This window comes from Ciconia boyciana, chromosome 4 (genome assembly GCF_034638445.1).
Source record: "Ciconia boyciana chromosome 4, ASM3463844v1, whole genome shotgun sequence".
Classification (NCBI taxonomy): domain Eukaryota; kingdom Metazoa; phylum Chordata; class Aves; order Ciconiiformes; family Ciconiidae; genus Ciconia; species Ciconia boyciana.
In genome coordinates, this window is record NC_132937.1 from 47,776,404 (window position 1) to 47,795,717 (window position 19,314).

The 19,314-nt window shown below is 39.5% G+C and overlaps 1 protein-coding gene across 2 annotated transcripts in view; it reads left to right on the plus strand.

Annotated features, from left to right (window-relative positions):
* The window catches only part of SLC1A1 (solute carrier family 1 member 1), a 59,560-nt gene that overhangs the window by 22,708 nt on the left and 17,538 nt on the right, over positions 1-19,314 (plus strand). For both annotated transcript variants that reach the window (XM_072858884.1, XM_072858883.1), the window contains exons 3-5: positions 14,603-14,695; positions 16,566-16,680; positions 18,998-19,040. In XM_072858884.1, coding sequence (XP_072714985.1) covers positions 14,603-14,695; positions 16,566-16,680; positions 18,998-19,040 — 251 coding nt within the window. The remainder of the gene's footprint in view (positions 1-14,602; positions 14,696-16,565; positions 16,681-18,997; positions 19,041-19,314) is intronic.

Genomic DNA, 19,314 nt, shown 5'->3' on the forward strand with positions numbered 1-19,314 from the left:
CAGAAACAGTGAAAAAAAGACAGTATCAGTTGCCTTTCTGAGGGCAGCTGTATGTGAGCTATAAATACAATAACTGCCTTGCTGTGTATCTGATGATGCTCCAGCCGCTAGGTTTCCATGACTGTAGAAATAAACTCTTCCTTTTCTCCAGGGGCTGCTTTGATTACTGCTGCAGTAGTGTTTGAAGCATCCTGCCAGTTCCACCTTTCCCAGTACCAACTGCACAGTCTTTTATTTGCATTTCTTGCTCGTAGTAGAAAGATAATGATTCCACAACAAATCTGGCTTGTTCTAGCTGACAATGACCTATTACGACTGTGTGAGAGAGAAAAATGTCCCAGTGAAGTACCTGGGCTATGTGATTTTTCCCATCTGCAGAGACCATTGCTTTCCCTGTGGAACAAGGATGTTGAATCGTGGCTGATGGATGGGTATCTTGCATAGGTTATTTGTTCTTTTCCATTTTTCAGAATTATAAAGTGTCAGTTTCCTACCTTGGATCTATGTTTGGGAAGTTACTAGTTTGCTTTATCACAATGCCACTGAGTTTGGTGAATGGAGACAAAATGTACAAAATGGGAGACAAAAGAGCTGGAATGCAATGAGAAAAAAATCAGAGTATTGATCAGCTTGTCTTTATTTCTCATGTTTATCTTTGAAAGTCAGAACAGTTCAGACTTAAACAACCTTTTTTTTGTCCACTATATTAGCAATTGAAGTTAAAACACACTGAGGCGGTGCCTATGGTCAGGAATAGACCTGCCAGTTCCATTAGATATAAAATGTCCACAGATTTAAAGTACTGTAAAGGAGCACAGGCAGGGAAATAGTGGGAGAACAAATCTGTTTTGTGTTCTATAATGCAGGGCTTCCAAATCTATTTTTCTTTGCTATCACCATTCCTGGGATGGCAAGTGCCGCAGCAGTTTCCATTTCTGCAAGTCTAAGAAGCGCAGCTACTGAGAGATGCTCTGTGACTGAGGCATCCTTAACAGGCTCTGTGCATCACCAGCAGGCACACTAGTTTCCACTCCTTGGGCAATCCCTGATCTAGGTTAACATACTTAGAGACTGTCTCTTGAGATATCTGCATGTTCTTCGCTTGCTGTTCTATGTTTCTGAAGCCAAAAGAACCTCCGAGAAAGCAGGTCCATTGTATATTATTAGTAAACTAGTTATCTGGGCTCAGGCAGGAAACTCACCTTGTCCCTTTCTATCATGTACATTGTGCAAAGGATGGAAAATGTTACACTACTGTTAATGAGTTTTGCCTTCAGTTGTACTGAGGAATGCTGGAGGTCCTGTCCCCACTGTCCATGTGCAGTCATTGAGGCAAGGAGGACTGCAGAGTCATGGGCTATTAATGGACAAGGCTTTGTGCCCATCCTCTTCAGATTACTTCTATCACAGTCCTGTACTCCTTTCCCATCAATATCAGTTGACCTTATGCAACTGAGACAGCCCCTACATTATTTAAGGTTTTAAATTATAGTAATAAAACTTTGAAGTGCAATTCTGGTTCATGGAGCATGAGCCACCAGCTCTCAAGGGCAAAGAGCCCCAACACAACAGCCATTCTGCGGCATCGGCAATCAGTGCCTGCAGTCCCAGCCTTATTACCAAGGGGCTGCTGGTGGCACCACTGTGGATGGGTCTGAAGTGAGTTAGTGTCTTCTGCTCTTCTGTTCTGGAGCTCAGGACGTAAACAGCAATTCCACTATATAAAACAGATTGCATTCACTTTTTTACTCCATTTCCGTGTGTGTGGACATAATGATCAATTAAAAAATGTAGTGTCATGTTAAAGTTTTCTTTTTAAGAGTCTGGAAGCTAAAAGTTGTCCACCTGTATGTTTTACCACCAGTAATTCTGAGGTAATTCAACTACTTTCAGTACTCCAGGTTTTCTGTATTAACTCGATACATATTTCACCTGCAACAGGGCAGAGGCTATATTTCTGCTACATCCATGAACTGAATCTGATTTCTCTTATGAATCTTGCTAGCCTGCCCATCTTGGCAGATTGATGTGTCATCTTCCCTCCTTATAAGCTCTTATTATATTCCACCCAAGGAACATCATATCTCCTGAAAAGGCATTAACTTGAGATTACATAACCTGTAAGAGCTTTCTAGAGGAAAATTAAAATTTTTCTCCAAGTGATACTGTTTGGAAATAAGAGGAATGGAAGGCAGTACTAATACCGCCTTTCTGTGCATGTAGTCCAATTAACTCTCTAGGGAAAGATCATAATACAATGCCGATTGTGCCAACTGCCTACACGGCAGCACAACAGTCCCTAGAAAATTGATACCCAGGGTCAGAAATTTTTCTTTACATCTTACCTGAACTTCCTTCCATTTTATAATGATTTTGTCCCTTTCATTGCCGTAAACTATTCATTTCCCATTTATTCCTCCCTTTCTATCCGGTATTTAGAAAGGTTCATAACAACTTCTTTTTCAACCCCATCCTAAGTCATCCAGGACATCCCCTTTCAGTATTTTGAATATTCTTTATAACTATTATTGCATTCCATGCTTTAGTCTGTTTCTTAAAAAAAATAATCTATTTTCAATGCCTGTTCAAAGTTAGAAGACAAATATTTTTCATACTAATCCAGTGGTAGTCTCACTAGATCATGTAAGTAGGAATTGAGAATTTTCTGATTTAAATTTTTTTGTGGTATTTAAATAACACTAACAGATGCTTATTTATTACCTGCATGTATCTCTCTTTCTCTCTCCCCCCCCCCCATGATTTGCTAGGTTTTTCAGTTCATTTGTAAGACATTCTTATTTTGCATTTACACAACAGTACTAGTGGAATAACAATCAATTGCTCCAAAGAAGAGAGATTAATTACATTTCTATCAAGTCTATTGAAAATGTAATTGCTACAAGCTGCATAGAAATCCTTTTCCTTTACAGTAAGTAACAATGAAATTTGAATAGAGAGTATAACTGCTCTTATAGAGGGACTGACAGAATAGGAATGGAAGACTTCTAGTAAAAAACTCTAAAGACAGAAGTGGTGGGTCATAAAAAATCTCATTTGAGAGACTGCATATCACAGTGTCTTTGGGGCTTCCATTTGCCATAACTTCTTCCTTACCTGATCTTCTCAGCCGTCATCTGAGTCAGGGCGTTAGTCAAATGATAATGATACTCCTAATGATAATTAGCTATATATGCCATTCAGTTATCTAGTGGAAGACTAGATACAAAAGATAATTCAGAGCGCCATGACACAGTAAACAGGAGGAAAAAAAAAATTATGAGATGCATATCAAGTGAAAGATGGTTGAGAATCATCTACAGGTATGTAACAGCAGCATCTGAGTCCTGTGTCTCAGCTGAATGGTGAAGTCATGCATAGAACTGTGCTGTCTGAAGTCCTGAATGTGGGCGGTATTTCAGTAGGCAACTGTGAATTACTTGTTTGGTCCTGACAGTCTTGTTCATATGCAAGGGATGCGGTATTGCATTTCCTAGAGAATTCCGTTGAGCAAAGGGAAAAAGAGCAAAAGATTCACCATTCAGCCCTTGGCAGGAAACAACAGTAATTCCTGTTGAACCTAATTTGTAAACTTAGATTTCAGGGAGAATATGAAGAAAGTGAGCTTTCAGGAGATTAATGTCAGTCAGGGTAAACTCATACTACAAGATCATTCCAACTAAAAGGGCAGAATGAGAGAGAAAAGGCTCAGAGTCTCGAATGGGAAGAGGGAAAAATTGCAGATGAGTCAAAGACGGCTTCAATAGAGTGTAGGCTCTGAATTCACCAGTGTTACGGTGATTCCCCCTGCAGCTGTTATTATCTGAAGTGTATACAGCACAGTTTTCCCTTCAAAAGGTGAGCATAGGCCTTATGAGCAAATGAGGAAGGAAATAGGAAAAGGAAAATACTGGGCCAAGGACAAAAGGACAGAGGACAGCTGGCTTTGCTACTCTTCCTTGTTTTTCAGAAGGCCTGAGAGAAGCATTCTTTGCACAGGAAATGAAGAGGTAGTGGTAGGATTGCCTTGCAAAAGCAGACATCCACAGTGGATATAGCCACATCACCAAGAGACTGGATGGGTTAAAAAAGTTCAGATTAGTTGGCGAATTTAATATTTAGTCTATTCATCCCCTTTCTGAGTCTCAGGGAGTGTGACTCCAACATGTGTCCTTGTTTAGGAAGAATCGCTGTGGACTAATGAGTCACAAGGGAGATTGCATAGGTGGTGCCAGGCACTTTGAGCCCAAAGATGTCTCCAAACCTGACTTCATATTTATGAACTGTCCCAAATTCATAGAACAGCAGAGAAGACCTTTTCCTGCTGTGAAAAGAAAACTTTCCCACTTGTATCCATCACCCAACTATCAAAAAATGACAAAATTTACATGGAAATAGGATGAAATCTAATCTTATATGTGTGAGATTCCTTTCCTGGCAGTAGCTGATTAGAGCTGGCAGTAGCCAATTAGTGCTGGCAGTAGCCTGTGGAACAAGAATGCAAATTTGGAGTCTCTTAGACACATAGAGGAATAAGAAAATAAGCAATAAGCTTGCTACACAAGTCAACACTGGAGCTAGAATTTGGTGTTCAGTTCCTCAAGCAAAAATCATGTGTCACTTCTGAAGATATAGGCCAAATACTGTTTAGTATTAGCAGTGTTTCCCATTACAAGTAGAAGCAAAAAGTATGGCAACTAATTCAAAATGGTCACTTGCCTCTAAGAAAGATTGCTGTTATGACTTGACCGCCAGTTCTGTGATGATCAGAGGATTAAATGAGAATGGTCAGCACGAGGTAAATGACATTCCAAAAAACAAATTAGAATGGAGAGGTCATACTGCAGTCAGGTGCAGTTGAAATTTTGATACTGCTCATGTCTTAAATTAGAAACACTCCCAGCTCCATCTTTTAAAGCCAAGTAACTTCATGCATTTCAGACAGCTATCTGTTTATCAAGGGCACTGTGTCTGCACTGCTTCATTCTTTTTTTTTTCCCCTAGTATTTTTTGAAGAGTAAATCTTATATTTTTGCAACACATAACATAGTGCATCCCTGGCAATAAAACAGCACTGCTATTTTTATATAAAACATTGTGGTCCCCTTAGAAGGATTGCTTACTGAAATTCTCTATATGCATTTTAAGATTCTACTGTGTTTTCCTAACTTCATGTGTCTGTTGCTACATTCTGTAAAAAAATTTTAAATGGACCTGACTATATTGGATGACCATCGTATCACTTCTGCAGCCTAGTTACTGCACATTGCAGCCAGAAGAGCCAAGAGGGAAGGAAAGGTTTAAAACATGTATGCTTGGGGGAAGTTGAGAATTCTTTAGTGATTCCTCTAGCATCTGCAGAAATTCGTCAGTTAAAGCAATAAGACTGATGGCAGTTTGGAGCAGTTTTAGAACTGCATTTTGTCCTTGAATCAACATCTTAGTCATAGATGAGAAGGTGTAAAAGCCATAGCATTCTACCTTTCAGGAACTTTTGTTGCTATATTTTTGTTACAATAGTGAATTAGGTATCAGAATGCTGAGGGAATTGTGTACAGTTGATATGCACCAATACTTCAGTTATTTCTCCTCAGAAATGTGATCAGCTCCTAAAACTAATTGAGAAAGCTATGATGTGGGTGGCAGTTGTGTGGACATGGAAGGCCCTTGAGCCAGGCTCTTCCCTCTGGCACTGAGTCACTCTTAATGAGAAGAATTCCTTCCGCCAGTGCTAGGAGCTGGCTAAGTGTCATCGATCTTTGTACGGAGAAAACTTGCGTCTTGGTCATCAAGTGTAGCAGCATTGGCAAAAGGAGGTAAACAGCCCAGCCTTTTGCTGATTGTACTTAATGATCAATTTGTCGTGCAGATGAAGTGAAATGGTGGAAGAAACAGATCCTGTCAGCTTCCACTGATCTTCAGAAGCTTTGAGAACAGCTAAGAATTACTGCAGGAGATGAATTTGATGATGACACTGAAATTTGTAGAGCAGCAAAAAAAAAAAGCCAAGGTGTCTAAGTATGATTGTTGCTGCTGAACAGAGTCAATCACAGCACCAAATGGTAGATGTAGTCTCTTATAATGTGTTGAAAAAGGACACTTGGAAGTATAAATTGTTGTGCTGAGTTGGGACACCCCTATAGACAGGTATTACAAACTCTAAGGATGTAGGTGTTACCACCTAGGGAACCAGTAAGATGATAATCACTAGAAGTCAGAAGAGCCCTGTGTTTGTTTCCGGTCCCTAATGCAACTCTTTTCATTCCCAGATCTCACAGGACCACAGGATTAATGAAGCACAGTGAACAACTCTAGAATTACAGTGTTTTACCTTGTACCAAAGCTGTTTGGACATGTGTGCATTTGTACAGGCCTCCAACATGAACACTGATACAAACCACACAACAACACAGTGCAATATCATCTTGTACAGAGAGCATTTTGTTTACTTGACTTTTAATCATGCTGGGCACTGATTTGCTTGTTTCAGTTTAAAATATTTATCCCAACTGTACACATCTCAGAGGAAAAAAAAATCTATAATTCATGGATCACACAGTTTCTGGTTTTGACCAGGGTTAGTACCTATAGTACAGAGCAAGTGTTCTACCCTGGACAGTAGAATCATAGAATGCTTTGGATTGGAAGGGACCTTTAAAGGTCATCTAGTCCATCCCCCCCTGCAAGAGCAGGGACATCTTTAACTACATCAGGTTGCTCAGAGCCCCATCCAACCTGAACTTGAATGTTTCCAGGGATGGGGCCTCCACTACCTCTCAGGGCAACCTGTTCCAGTGCCTTACCACCCTCATTGTAAAAAATTTCTTTCTTAAATCCAGTCTAAATCTGCCGTCCCTTAGTTTAAAACCATTGCTCCTTGTCCTGTCACAACAGGCCTTGCTAAAAAGTCTGTCCCCATCGTTCTTATAAGCCCCCTTTAAGTACTGGAAGGCTGCTATAAGGTCTCCCTGGAGCCTTCTCTTCTCCAGGCTAAACAACCCCAACTCTCTCAGCCTGTCCTCACAGGAGAGGTGCTCCAGCCCTCTGATCATTTTTGTGGCCCTCCTCTGAACCCACTCCAACAGCTCCATGTCTTTCCTGTGCTGAGGACCCCAGATCTGGATGCATTACTCCAGGTGGGGTCTCACCAGAGCAGAGTAGAGGGGCAGAATCACCTCCCTCGACCTGCTGGCCACGCTTCTTTTGATGCAGCCCAGGATACGGTGGTCCTTCTGAGCTGCGAGCGCACATTGTTGTCTCATGTGCAGCTTTTCATCCATCAGTATCCCCAAGTCCTTTTCTGCAGGGCTTCTCTCAATCCCTTCGTCCCCCAGCCTGTATTGAAACCGAGGATTGCCCCAACCCAGGTGCAGGACCCTGCACTTGGCCTTGTTGAACCTCATGAGGTTCACACAGGCCCACTTCTCCAGCTTGTCCAGGTCCCTCTGAATGACATCCCATCCTTCTGGTGTGTCAACCGCACCACTCAGGTTGATGTCATCTGCAAACTTGCTGAGGGTGCACTCAATCCCACTGTCTCTGTCATTGATGAAAATATTGAACAGCACTGGTCCCAGTACGGACCCCTGAGGGACACCTCTTGTCACTGATCTCCATCTGGACATTGAGCCATTGACCGCTACCCTCTGGATGCGACCATCCAACCAATTCCTCATCCACTGAACAGTCCACCTGTCAAATCCATATCTCTCCAATTTAGAGAGAAGGATGTTGTGGGGGACCGTGTCAAAGACTTTACAGAAGTCCAGATAGATGACCTCCATTGCTTCTCCCTTGTCCACTGATGTGGTAACTCCATCGTAGAAAGCCACGAGGTTGGTCAGGCAGGACTTGCCCTTGGTAAAACCAAGCTGGCTGTCTCGAATCACCTCCCTGTCCTCCATGTACCTTAGCATAGCTTCTAGGAGGATCTGTTCCATGATCTTCCTAGGCACAGAGGTGAGGCTGACAGGTCAGTGGTTCTCAGGGTCCTCCTTTGTACCCTTTTTTAAAATGGGCACAATGTTTCCCTTCTTCCAGTCACCGGGGTCTTAACCTGACTGCCAGGACTTTTCAAATATCATGGAGAGTGGCTTGGCAACTACATCAGCCAATTCCCTCAGGACTCTGGGATGCATCTCATCAGGTCCTATAGCCTTATATATGTTCAGGTTCCTCAGGTGGTCATGAACCTGATCTTCTCTTGCAGTGGGAGGGGCTTTACCCCCCTGGTCCCCAACATGTTGTCCGTTGGCTCGGGAGGGGTGAGGAGAGCGGTTGCCAGAGAAGACTGAAGCAAAAAAGTTGTTGAGTACCTCAGCCTTCTCCTCGTCTGTTGATACTAGGTCACCATTCTTGTTCATCAGTGGAGGTACGCTTTCTTTAACCTTCATTTTCTGGCTGACATACCTATAGAAGCCCTTCTTGTTATTCTTTGCATCCCTTGCCAAGTTCAGCTCCAGGGGTGCCTTGCCCTTCCTGACCCCATCCCTACACAACCAGGCAGCATCCCTGTACTCTTCCCAGGATACCTGTCCCTGCTTCCACTGCCTGTGCAGTTCCTTCTTGCCCTTTAGTTTGACCAGCAGGTCTTGACTCAGACATGCCAGGCTCTTGCCTTCCTTGCCTGATTTCCTACACCTGGGGACTGAGAGCTCTTGCCCTTTATGGAAAGCATCCTTAAAGATCTGCCAGTAGATCTCACAAGTTTTGGTAATTTTTCTGTGACAATAGCAACTGCAGTCACTCACTTGGCTATCCACTCCATGCTGTATAAAAATGTAGTTCTATAATGGATTTTATTATGAGGTTCCCAAATGTTGATACCAGCATAAAATTTCTATTTTATGTGGGAAGCATAGGTCATTCCAACAGGCAGGAACAAAATAGAAGGAGGAGCTAATGGGGTGGTAACCTTTCAACATCTTTGAAGGTTTTATTAATGCACTGTAAGTGGTTCCCTGTCCTGCACTCCATTAAATAAAATGAAAAGATTAATATTAATGAATACTTGATTTTTTTACCTGACTTTATAGGTTTCTCCTTAGGAACTGCCATCAGCTCTTAAGTCTGTGTTAATGGCCAGCTTCAGAGAAAGATAAAAAAGCTTTATAATATCCAGATACAGAATAATTTCACAGCACAGAAGTTTCAGTCTAATCTAGTAGCTTGATATTGCTATAAACTGAAACAACTGGTTTCTTTGTCTTTCATGTTATATTAACTGCTGTGATTCTGGGGACTTCTACAACCTCTGTGCAGGTTCAATACCTCTGTCTCCTACTTGGCTTTTGGCCTCAGCAACACTGAAAGGCAACACAGTCTGCAGTCTAGTTACACAGGTGATGAAAGATATTTCCTTACAGCTAGTTTGAAATTGCTAAATTGCAATGTCGCTAGTTGGTGGCAGTTTCCACTGCTCCTGTGTCAGGAGAGGAAGAGAGTAGGAATTCCCTATTTTCTGAATAAATGCCTCAGGCATGGTGAATGTGAAGCATGTTGCTCTTGGATTTGTTACAAAGTCTACAGTACTTTACTGGATGCAGACATCTATAATTACACTGCTCCACAGCAGTTTCACTGGCACACTAGTGCAGGGTTTGAAAGACCTCAGCTGGATTTTTATTCATCAAAAACCTGTGGGTATTTCAAATTTCAGGGGCCATTTGGGAGTGGCGGGCAGGTGTGGTTTGGGACTATGAATTTCTCTGAATGGTTTATCTGACTGCAATACCTGCAGAGTTTTTTTGATTAGCTACTTGGTTTCTTTTACCTGAAACATTATGCATTATTTGTATTCCCACAGATCTAAGTAACTGTTTTTGAAAACTAAAAGAGAAGTACAGAAATCATGGAGAATCTTATTACATTTACTAGGAAACTGTAACAAATCTGTAGACCAACCTGTAAGCAGTGAAAAAAGGTTGACTCTGTTGGCAATTGAGCAAAGACACTCCTGTATTTAATGGGAGTGGAGTTGTCATTAGTGGCAGAAGAGAGGACAAAGAAAGAAAACCTGAGGACCAGTTTGTGTTCAGAATATTCCAAAACAACCTTTCTAAGCTAAGCAGCAAGGCAAAGAAAGATAAGTGTTTCTCAGAAAAAGTTTAGAAAATCAATTTCCTGGATTTGCATGAAGATTCAACAGCATGAGGAAATTGAAACATGTATTTCAATGATTTTCAAGACTTCATTATAACTTTTCCAGCACTTTCAAAATTATAGCTTTGTTTAGGAACATTCTCTGTTCCCCTGTGACACCAAAATGGAAAAAAAATCACTCTTGTCAGAGAGAAAATAGACAAGTAAATATTGGTCTTTCATGATATTGCAACCTTGTGTTATACTAAAGTGTCATTTTTTTAAGTCTGTGATAAACTGAAAGAATGATTCATGCTTCCATCAGTGGCTACTGGTAAAAATTTCTGGAACACCATGTTTCATATTTAGGCTCAGTTTTGATTAAATCAGACTATTCCCTTAGGTAAAGTAGCTTTATACAGTAACATTTCAGCAAAGCAGCTCTAAATATGTACAACAAAACAAGATTATGAGAGAAATTTCAGAGGGACTTCAAAAGTTGCAGATGACTGATGGTGCTATCATCCAGTCTTAACAGGACTCTTGGTTTGATGCACTTAACCAGGTAGACACAGGTTCTAAAGTCAGAGTCAGAGAAGCTATTTGTCTTTCTCTAACTTTGTCAACACAACGTATTCCACATGCAAAAATCAGTAGTTGAACACAACACAGGATTAAACTGGTCAGTTGTAATAATTCCATTTTTCTACTTCTGATGTTTTGCAAGTTTGACAATATTGTCCTCCTTTCTGGTTATTTTTTAAAGAGGAAAGTCCTGTGAATCCTCTAGTAATAGAGAAAAAATAACAGCTATAAAAATAAAAGAAAATTAAATTGGTAGGCTTCCTGGCAATACCAACCAAAAGATTCAAGTAAAAAAAGACCATATACAGAATTTTTAAAAAGTTGTTGCAATGTGAGGAACAGCTGGATTAGTTTTCCTTTTTTCCCCAGCATTTAAAATGGGATGTCTGTGTATCTTACCCAAAAGTATGTGCCTCTTCTGTTCTCTTGAGGGTCCTGTACCATCCTCATCCCCGTTGTGCTTTGATGCCTTCTAATATTTTGTCAAACAAAATTATTAACATCAGTCTTATTATTTATCCTCCCATCCTTTCCTCAAAAAAAAGAAGGTGCATATACAGTACAGCATTTCGTTTTGGTAGGGTTTTGAGGTCCTGGGACAAGAAAGAGAAGATGTGAGAGGTTTGATTTCACCGACCGTCTCCTTTTTATTCTTTTACAAGTGTATGTGTTGCAAATTAGAGAAAATTGAGCAAAAAGAGAAAAACAGTACAAAGAGCTTCAAGCTGGAGACTGTAACATAGAAAACATGAAAGCTGAATTGCAGACTAGGCAATTGATTCCCAAATTTGGCTTCACATATTAAAACCTTAACTCTGTTCTGCTAAAATAATATGGGCAGAGAGGTAGGTAGATTAACAGATTTTAACACCAGTTGGTGTCTTTTGTGATCACCTCCCTTAAGTCTTGTGTATTACAGCCACAGAATTGCATTTCATGCTTCAGTGGCTGTAGCTGAATTAGAACATCTCTTGTAGGGAAATTTAAGGAACTAATCTGCAATACTGCAGTTTTGAAATGCCCAGGGATGGAGGAGAATCCATCATGCCTGTTTAAATTCTGTACAGTAGACTACATTTACAGTTTATCTGCTCAGACCTGTTTAAACAATTTGAAATTTGGGGATAGGCTGAGAGAGGGCAAATAAAATAGCTATAAAAGTTTAGTGATAATCCACAGTAGATACCCAAGTTTAATTACACTGGTTTTGTAATCTTGTCTTTATTTACAACACTGCAGGCTTTCCATTTTGAGTAGCATGTGTGCCATCTTAGTTTGAGAAATAAGTTTTCTTATGAACTGAAATCAGTGTTAGTTGTATGCTTTGTTTAATACATCTTCCATTAACTCTTTCAGTTATGTCCAAAGAAATTGTAACGCCATGATGTTATTTAAAAGGAAATTTAATTTTCAGTTGGCTTGAGAAGGTGGCCAGTAGCTATCAATTATAATATATTATCAATTGCTTACTAATGACAGTAGGATATATCTAGAGGGAAATCTATTTGTATATATTGTGTTTTCCTATGTGTAACAAGCTAACATGAAAAAAGCAGCTTAGCAGCATAAAGCACCCAGTGCAAACCTGTGTCTGTGGCACTTGTAGTGAATGCTACTTCATTCTCTAAATGGAAGCATAATCCCTGAATGCAGTTTTGTTTCAGAGTACAGCAGTTTAAAAAAAAAAAAAACAAAACCCCACACCTGTCATCCTCAGCGCATACTCATACTTATTCAGTCATGTCTGCCTGACTGATTTGCATGTTTTTATAGCTACTAGCAAAGCAGCACCGACATGACAGTGGACACACAAGCTGGATTCTAGCACGGCTCATGCGCTAACAGAGTCATTATCCAGTCTAAAAATGCAGGGGCAAAGTTTGCCCTTAATTATACCCCTGTAACTCCAGTATGCATAACAGTTTGCATTTGGAGCCAGCAGAATGGCTGTCCCAGGAACTTTGTGTCATACTAACTGTAGAATCTTTATAACTGAGTACTCCAGGGAAATAACCTTGCATGATTATTAGGCTCTTGGCTGAGTCAGCAAGACTGTCAAGCAAAAAAATCTTAAGGCAAGCTTTGTGAAGACTCCATCCCATGAAAAAATTATTACCTTAACTGCACTGTCTGTCTAACTGCTATTGACAGTCGATACAACAAGTTTTAGAATAAAATTCCATTATTTCTAATTTTTATGAACTTTTCATTAAAAGTTACAGAACTTTGGCAATAGCAGTTTGCTCTCTTTTAAAAATATGATGTAAAGTCATCTAAGTTGATATATGAGGTGCAAAAGTTTCAACATTGACAGCCTTTGAAACCAGCTTTTCTATTGTCCACAGAACCCATTATTTATTACTATCCATTCTCAAAAGTTCGTACTGCCGTAATTTCCACAGCTGAGCCACAGCAATGCAAAAGTCCTCCTTTCTACCTGGTTTTTCCCAGTTCCCAAGCTGAGAAATAAAAATTATGGCCAAGATTCTGTGGCCATTCTGTTGTTTGTGCCTCAAACAATATCCTTAGTGCTGACAGCCTCCTGTAATAGCTGTGGCATTGCTTTCTTCTCTGCACTGGTCTGTATTCCCTTGCCATATGAATAGTTCTTTTATTATTGTCCTTATTTGCTGTATAAGTGAGATAGTCTTTACAGGATGATTTCTGCAGGTATATGTAGTTCTTCTGTAGTCAGTCTGATTATATGCTATCCCATGGAAGACCCCAAAATAATCAAACAGATGATGAAGTAAAATAACCTTCATTCTCTCCTCCCAGTACTGTTTGCATTTTGAATAACAATTAACAGAACAAGTAAGGCATTATTTGAGTGCTCTAGGCACAAGTTGTTACTGCTGTTAATATACCTTCTGAAAGAGACATCAACACATAGTTAAAGTATGCTTGCTAAGTTCCCTTTTGAGCTCAAAGATCAATAAGTTACATTTGTGTCCCAAAGATCTTTTGATTTTTCTTCCTTAGTTTTTGAAACTTTTTTTTTTCCTACAAAATCATGTTTCTCTGAGGTTAAATATCTTCATAGTATTTTTGCTTTCCTGTACAAGGGAATCTGGCCAGTCTTTGATAATGTGACTCAATAAACATAAAAATATAAATGGATGGCAAAAGTATAGCAATGAGATAGCAGTGAATTATTAACTAGTGTGGTTATGGACAGTCAAGTTTTACAGTTGCAATGCTCATTTTACCCTGGTTACTGAATTGTATGAGTACAGATATAACTGTAAATCTTTTAAACAATTAAAAAATACTCATGAGCAGTTTGATATAATATTGTTGCCACAAGTTAAGTTGACCTGAGTATAACACCTGCCTTAGCACTTTCCCCACCTCCATTAACAAAAATTGCCCTCAATTTCTGGCAATGACAGATACAGGCAGAGGACTGGGAACAGCCTAGAATTCAGGAAAGCTTTAGTCAAAAAAAAGAAGTAAATCTGTTAATAATGGCGAGCCCGCCAGGAATGAGCCTTACTTGTCTGTATGTGCCTTTGAGCAACCTGGGGTAACAACCCTGAGCAGCTCCCTTCCCATGGCTTTTAGTTTTAAAGCCAAAATGTTACAGATCTGAAGAAAGTGAAGCTACTATTTAAGTGAATATGGAAATAAATTGTAACATACTTTCATAAATCAAAGAAGTCTAATTTATCACCAACGTCAGAGAATCAGAAAAGCTCAATTATCTTTTTCCTAGAAAAATCCAGGGAAACTGGATTTTTGCAAAGAAGCAGAAGCAAGTATGTTGGTTTGCTACAGACATTTTTCAGTAGTGCAACTGACAGTTAGGTATTTAGAAATATCTTGAATAAGGAAAAAATTCCTGCATAGAAATAAGAGACAATAAATAATTGTCTACCAAAATAACAAGTTTCTTCTAAGACTGTTTTTTAGTGTTTTGTTTTTCTGGTTCTTTTTGCAGGTGTTGCTGCTTTAGATTCCAGCGTTTCTGGGAAGATTGGTTTGCGAGCAGTCATATATTATTTCTGCACTACAGTCATTGCTGTAATACTAGGTACTCTGTGATACCGTAACTTTTAAAATTCTCAGCATCGCCCAATTATGAGTCTATAGCACTGTGACATTACTAATTTCCCAAGATAGGATGGGGAGAAGAGACAGGAATCATACCAAACATCTTGACGTGCTTGTAGCCAGATACAGGGAGAAGTTAGTCCCGCTGTTCACAGCTGGGCAGTATTCATATCTGATATGAAGCCACAGGCAATTTCACCATACCTTTCAGCTCAGGGAAGATTAGGAGCTGTCTGCTTAGGTAAACCGTGACCAGCAGTGGGAACTCTGAATGAACATCAAAGGCCAGCCTTAACTACAAAGTGAATTTCCTCAATAGCAAAATGTGAGATTGTCGCTGATTCTCAGGTGCAGGAATGTATAATGCGTCTCACCTGAAAGAATGACAGAAAATACTGCTTTCCTTGTCATCTCATTTCCTTCCTAAAAGGTTTTTGTGCCCTTTATCACTGCCAGGCTCCACTCCTACCTCTCTGAAGTCCACATGTCCTCTTGCAGGAAGTTTGTTCCCTACAAGGAGCCTTGAAATCTTCCATATTTGCTTAAACAAACATCTTCAGCCTGCCTTCTTAAATAAGAAATAAAATTAAACCCTCCTCTGTCAGCTGTCATGTAGTTTGTGGTTTATATTTGTCTTTTGTTAAGCCTGAGTGAATACTATGCCTAGATATCACCCCGTAAAAAGAAACTTATTTATTTGAAGGACAAAATGTACTTTGTACGTGGCCTACTGGTAAAGTGGCCAGCAGTATTTAACAATAGAAAAATAATCACATACAGAGATATAAGGCCAGATTAATTTCTAGAGGTTGCATCATTGAGAATAATATATCACTGCGGTTACTGTGTTTAGGCTATCATCTCATCTGTCTGTGAATTTTCTGTGAATACATAGTGAGGAAAATTAATAAAGACTACCATTAATATGTATCTAACTTTGAAATTGGCCCTACCCTGACAGCAGGGTTAAACCAGACAATCTCCAGACGTCCCTGCTATTCTGTGATACTATGATATTACTTGTTTCATTGTGCAGAGTTACACAAATTCAGTTCTGCTTTTATTCACAGCTGTCATTAGAAAGCCTTGTTCCTTGCTGGTTGAAGGGTCATCCAAATGCCTCTTTCTCCCTACAGTGAGATTTAGTAGTTTCATTTGCTTTAGGTTTGTTTGGATTTGGGGGAGGATAAAAAAAAGAAAAATAACGTACATTTGGAAAGGACTAGCATTTCACACAACAGAAAAAATGCCTAAAATGAAGCCACTAAAGTAAATGGAAAATTTGTCATTGATTTCAGTATCCACAGGCCAAACCTGGTATTTCTTGCCCATAATTTTTTATTTCAGTCTGTTTCTGAAGCCCTTCTCTTATGTAACTTTATTGCTAACTAACTTTACCGAAACATCCTGTTGTACTTTGAGGTCACAGGACAACACATTTTTATTCATATCTGAAAGCTAGAAACAAGAAGAGCTGCATAAGGGAAAAGGTAAATAGCAATTCAGAATATCTCCGTGCAAAAGCTGCAGAACACTTCAGCTTAAGCTCAGCTGAAGTAATTTACCCTGTTAGTGAGCAGTAGTGATTTAGTACCATACATGCAAAAACAAAGCTAGAATGCCCAAGTCCACTGGCGAAGTCGCAAGTAGCTCCTGTGTTAGGGGAACCCACACATTTAAGGACACCACCTGTAGACTTCTCTTTTCTGAACAGCACTGCATGAGCACCCAGGGAAAGCATTCGGTGAGTTTAGCTCACAAAGAATTTAGCTACATGGGATACACTGAGGCAGGATGCACCAATACCTCTGCTTGCACTGTGATCTCTTCTTCTGGTTCTCCTTCTGCAGGGATTGTCTTAGTTGTGACCATTAAACCCGGCGTGCCCCAAACAGCAAATGAAATTGACAGAGTGGGCAGTACCCCAGAAGTCAGTACTGTTGATGCCATGCTGGATCTGATCAGGTGATGTTTTCTTTTTTAGTTTCCATACCCTTGTTGCAGAAGTCCAGACAAATACAAATGAAGTTGTGATGTGTAATACAATAAAAATTCTTTCTAACGTTGTTTGGTTGAATAAGAAGAGAATAACTTGTATTCAACAGGTTAGACATTTTAGAGTATATTTAAAGCAGTTTGTTAAAAAAAGGTTTTTACGTCATAGACTTTGGTTAATAAACCAACAACAACAAAAAGTCCCTCCTTTGCAGAAATTGATATGGAAGATTTACCTAGTATGAAGAAAATATCCAGAAAGGATTGAATGGTTGGCAAGTTACTGACTGGCAGCTTCTGTGTCCTCCAGCATAGACAACCACCTGAAATTGCAGTGTTGTTTCCCCTCCTCAAGGCAGGATGCAGAGTAACAGACGCAGGACGCAAAGGTTTCTTAGGCTTGCACAGTCAGCAAGTTTGCTACATCACCAGTATCTAAGGCAACCTTATAATGAGTCTTTCACCATCAGCATCCTGGAAAATGATAGATACTTAAAGTGATTAGAAGAAGGAAACCCTTAGAAAAGTCTGCAGAAGACTTGAGCAGGTTTTCTGAGGAAGGTTTAAAGAATTAGCAAAAATTCACAAAAAAGGGCTGCATTTCCAATAGTGGCTAAGTAATTCCCTCAAAAATGTTCCTGTGGATTATTTTTTTTCTCCAGCTGCAATTAGTCTCTGTTCTGTATCACTATTCCTGCCCACAATTTTATTTTTGTAGAATTTTTACTTAATCTATCATGTAAGAATCAGCTGCCACATATCTAAAATTGGCTTTCTCAGCATTTTTTATTTCAGGAAATGTGACTGGCATTTGCAGATGCAACTCCAGGTACACAGTTCTTTGACATTTGTAAAATATATATGCGCGCATATATACATATATGTATATATCTGCCTTGAAAAAGTCACCATCCTATTTAATAGCAAATGCCTGCTGTCATCTGGGGCATCTCTGGCCCAGCACAGATCAAAGTTGACCTCTCTGAGAATAACTCAATTTCTCTGAGGTTTGTATGCAAGATTTACAGTCCTCAACCCCACAGCCCCATATCAACAATCCACAGCTCTTCCCAGCCTCTGTCCCCTCCTGCCTGTACATGACCAGAATGGCAGCGTCTTGGATGGCTCATATTTGCCATGGTCACTTGCCCAGGAATCAATGAGGGGAGCTGTGCAATGAGCTGCATTCTAAAGCCTCATGCAGTCTGCTACCAGTAACTTCCACATGAACATTTCCACACATATTCACAGGGCTGATGTAGCTCCATGCACAAAAAAGTCTTCTATAGTAAGAAGCGGTGTGAATTGTAATTCAGAGTAGTTTGGGGTTTTGCTACAGTTTATAGCTCAACCTCTGGTAAATAAATGTAAGACTAAATTAGGAGTTTGAGATCTGAAATTCTCTTTTAAAGGAATTATAGTTACTTTTCCTACATATTTGTATTAATCAGATTTAAGATTCAAATCCAGACAGTCGGGTAAAGATTAAGGAAAATCCCAGACTTGTACAAACTACTCTTGCCTTTGAAGAAATTTTGCTTTAAAATCTTGAAAAATAAAGGCAGGAGTTTGTGAAAGATCTGGAAGGGAGATAAAGACTGCTGCTTCAATATATAAACTGTTTTATTCTGCACTGGACTGGGTTTTCAATAAATACCTAATTAATGCTTTTTTCTGCAATCATTTAAATCTGAAATTGGTGGTTGGAAAGGAGGCACACAACTGGATTGCACTGCTTCTGATCTAATTTCCTAATTTTTCAGTGTGCAAAAATGGTTCTGGACCCTGGAATACCACATGGGAATCTTCCATCAGCCAAGATTAGTTTCTGAATTCAAAACTACAGTAGATCACACCAAATAACTGATTCTTCCAGCACAGCATTTATAAGAGTTATTTTTTTTTCTGCCTGTATTTGACAAATCCTATAAAAGTGGTGTCTCCTGTATTCCTCATGCAAATGATGGAGATGATGCAGCAGGGAAAATTCCTCATGCAAATGATGAAGATGATGCAGCAGGGAAAAAAACCACTGGGTTTAGTAGCTTACAAACAGAAATGTCAAATACTGAAAAATAAGCCCAAAAATTAAACAGTAGGAAGACAGTCCTCCTCTCGTTGGGAGTCCTGAACCCTTAATTTCTTATGTCTTTATATCCAGTGGTGCTAAATACACTGCTTTCTGGATAAAGGAATACAACCTGATCTGTTTTTCAAGCAGCAGATTTTGTTTATATACTTGTTCTTAGTATGCTGTGATGTTGAAATGCGTCTACTTTTTTAACAGGAATATGTTCCCAGAAAACCTTGTCCAGGCCTGTTTTCAACAGGTAAGTTTGAACGTTCCTCTTTGCTACTGTAGTTTTCATTGCAAACTAAAATTACTCTTCTTTTATGTCCCCAAAAACTATGTCAGGTAAGAATAATTTCTGAGAAGTCCAGGAATATCTTAATCTCCCATAAAAAGACTTTTTTTTAAAGCATCTTGGTTTCATTTCCATTATGATAAACACTGTTATCAGCTATTAAGTCCTTGATCATCCCTTGTAAAAAGACACTGCTTCGGAGCTGGGTGCAGAAAGTGTATAAGACAAGATTTTCCCT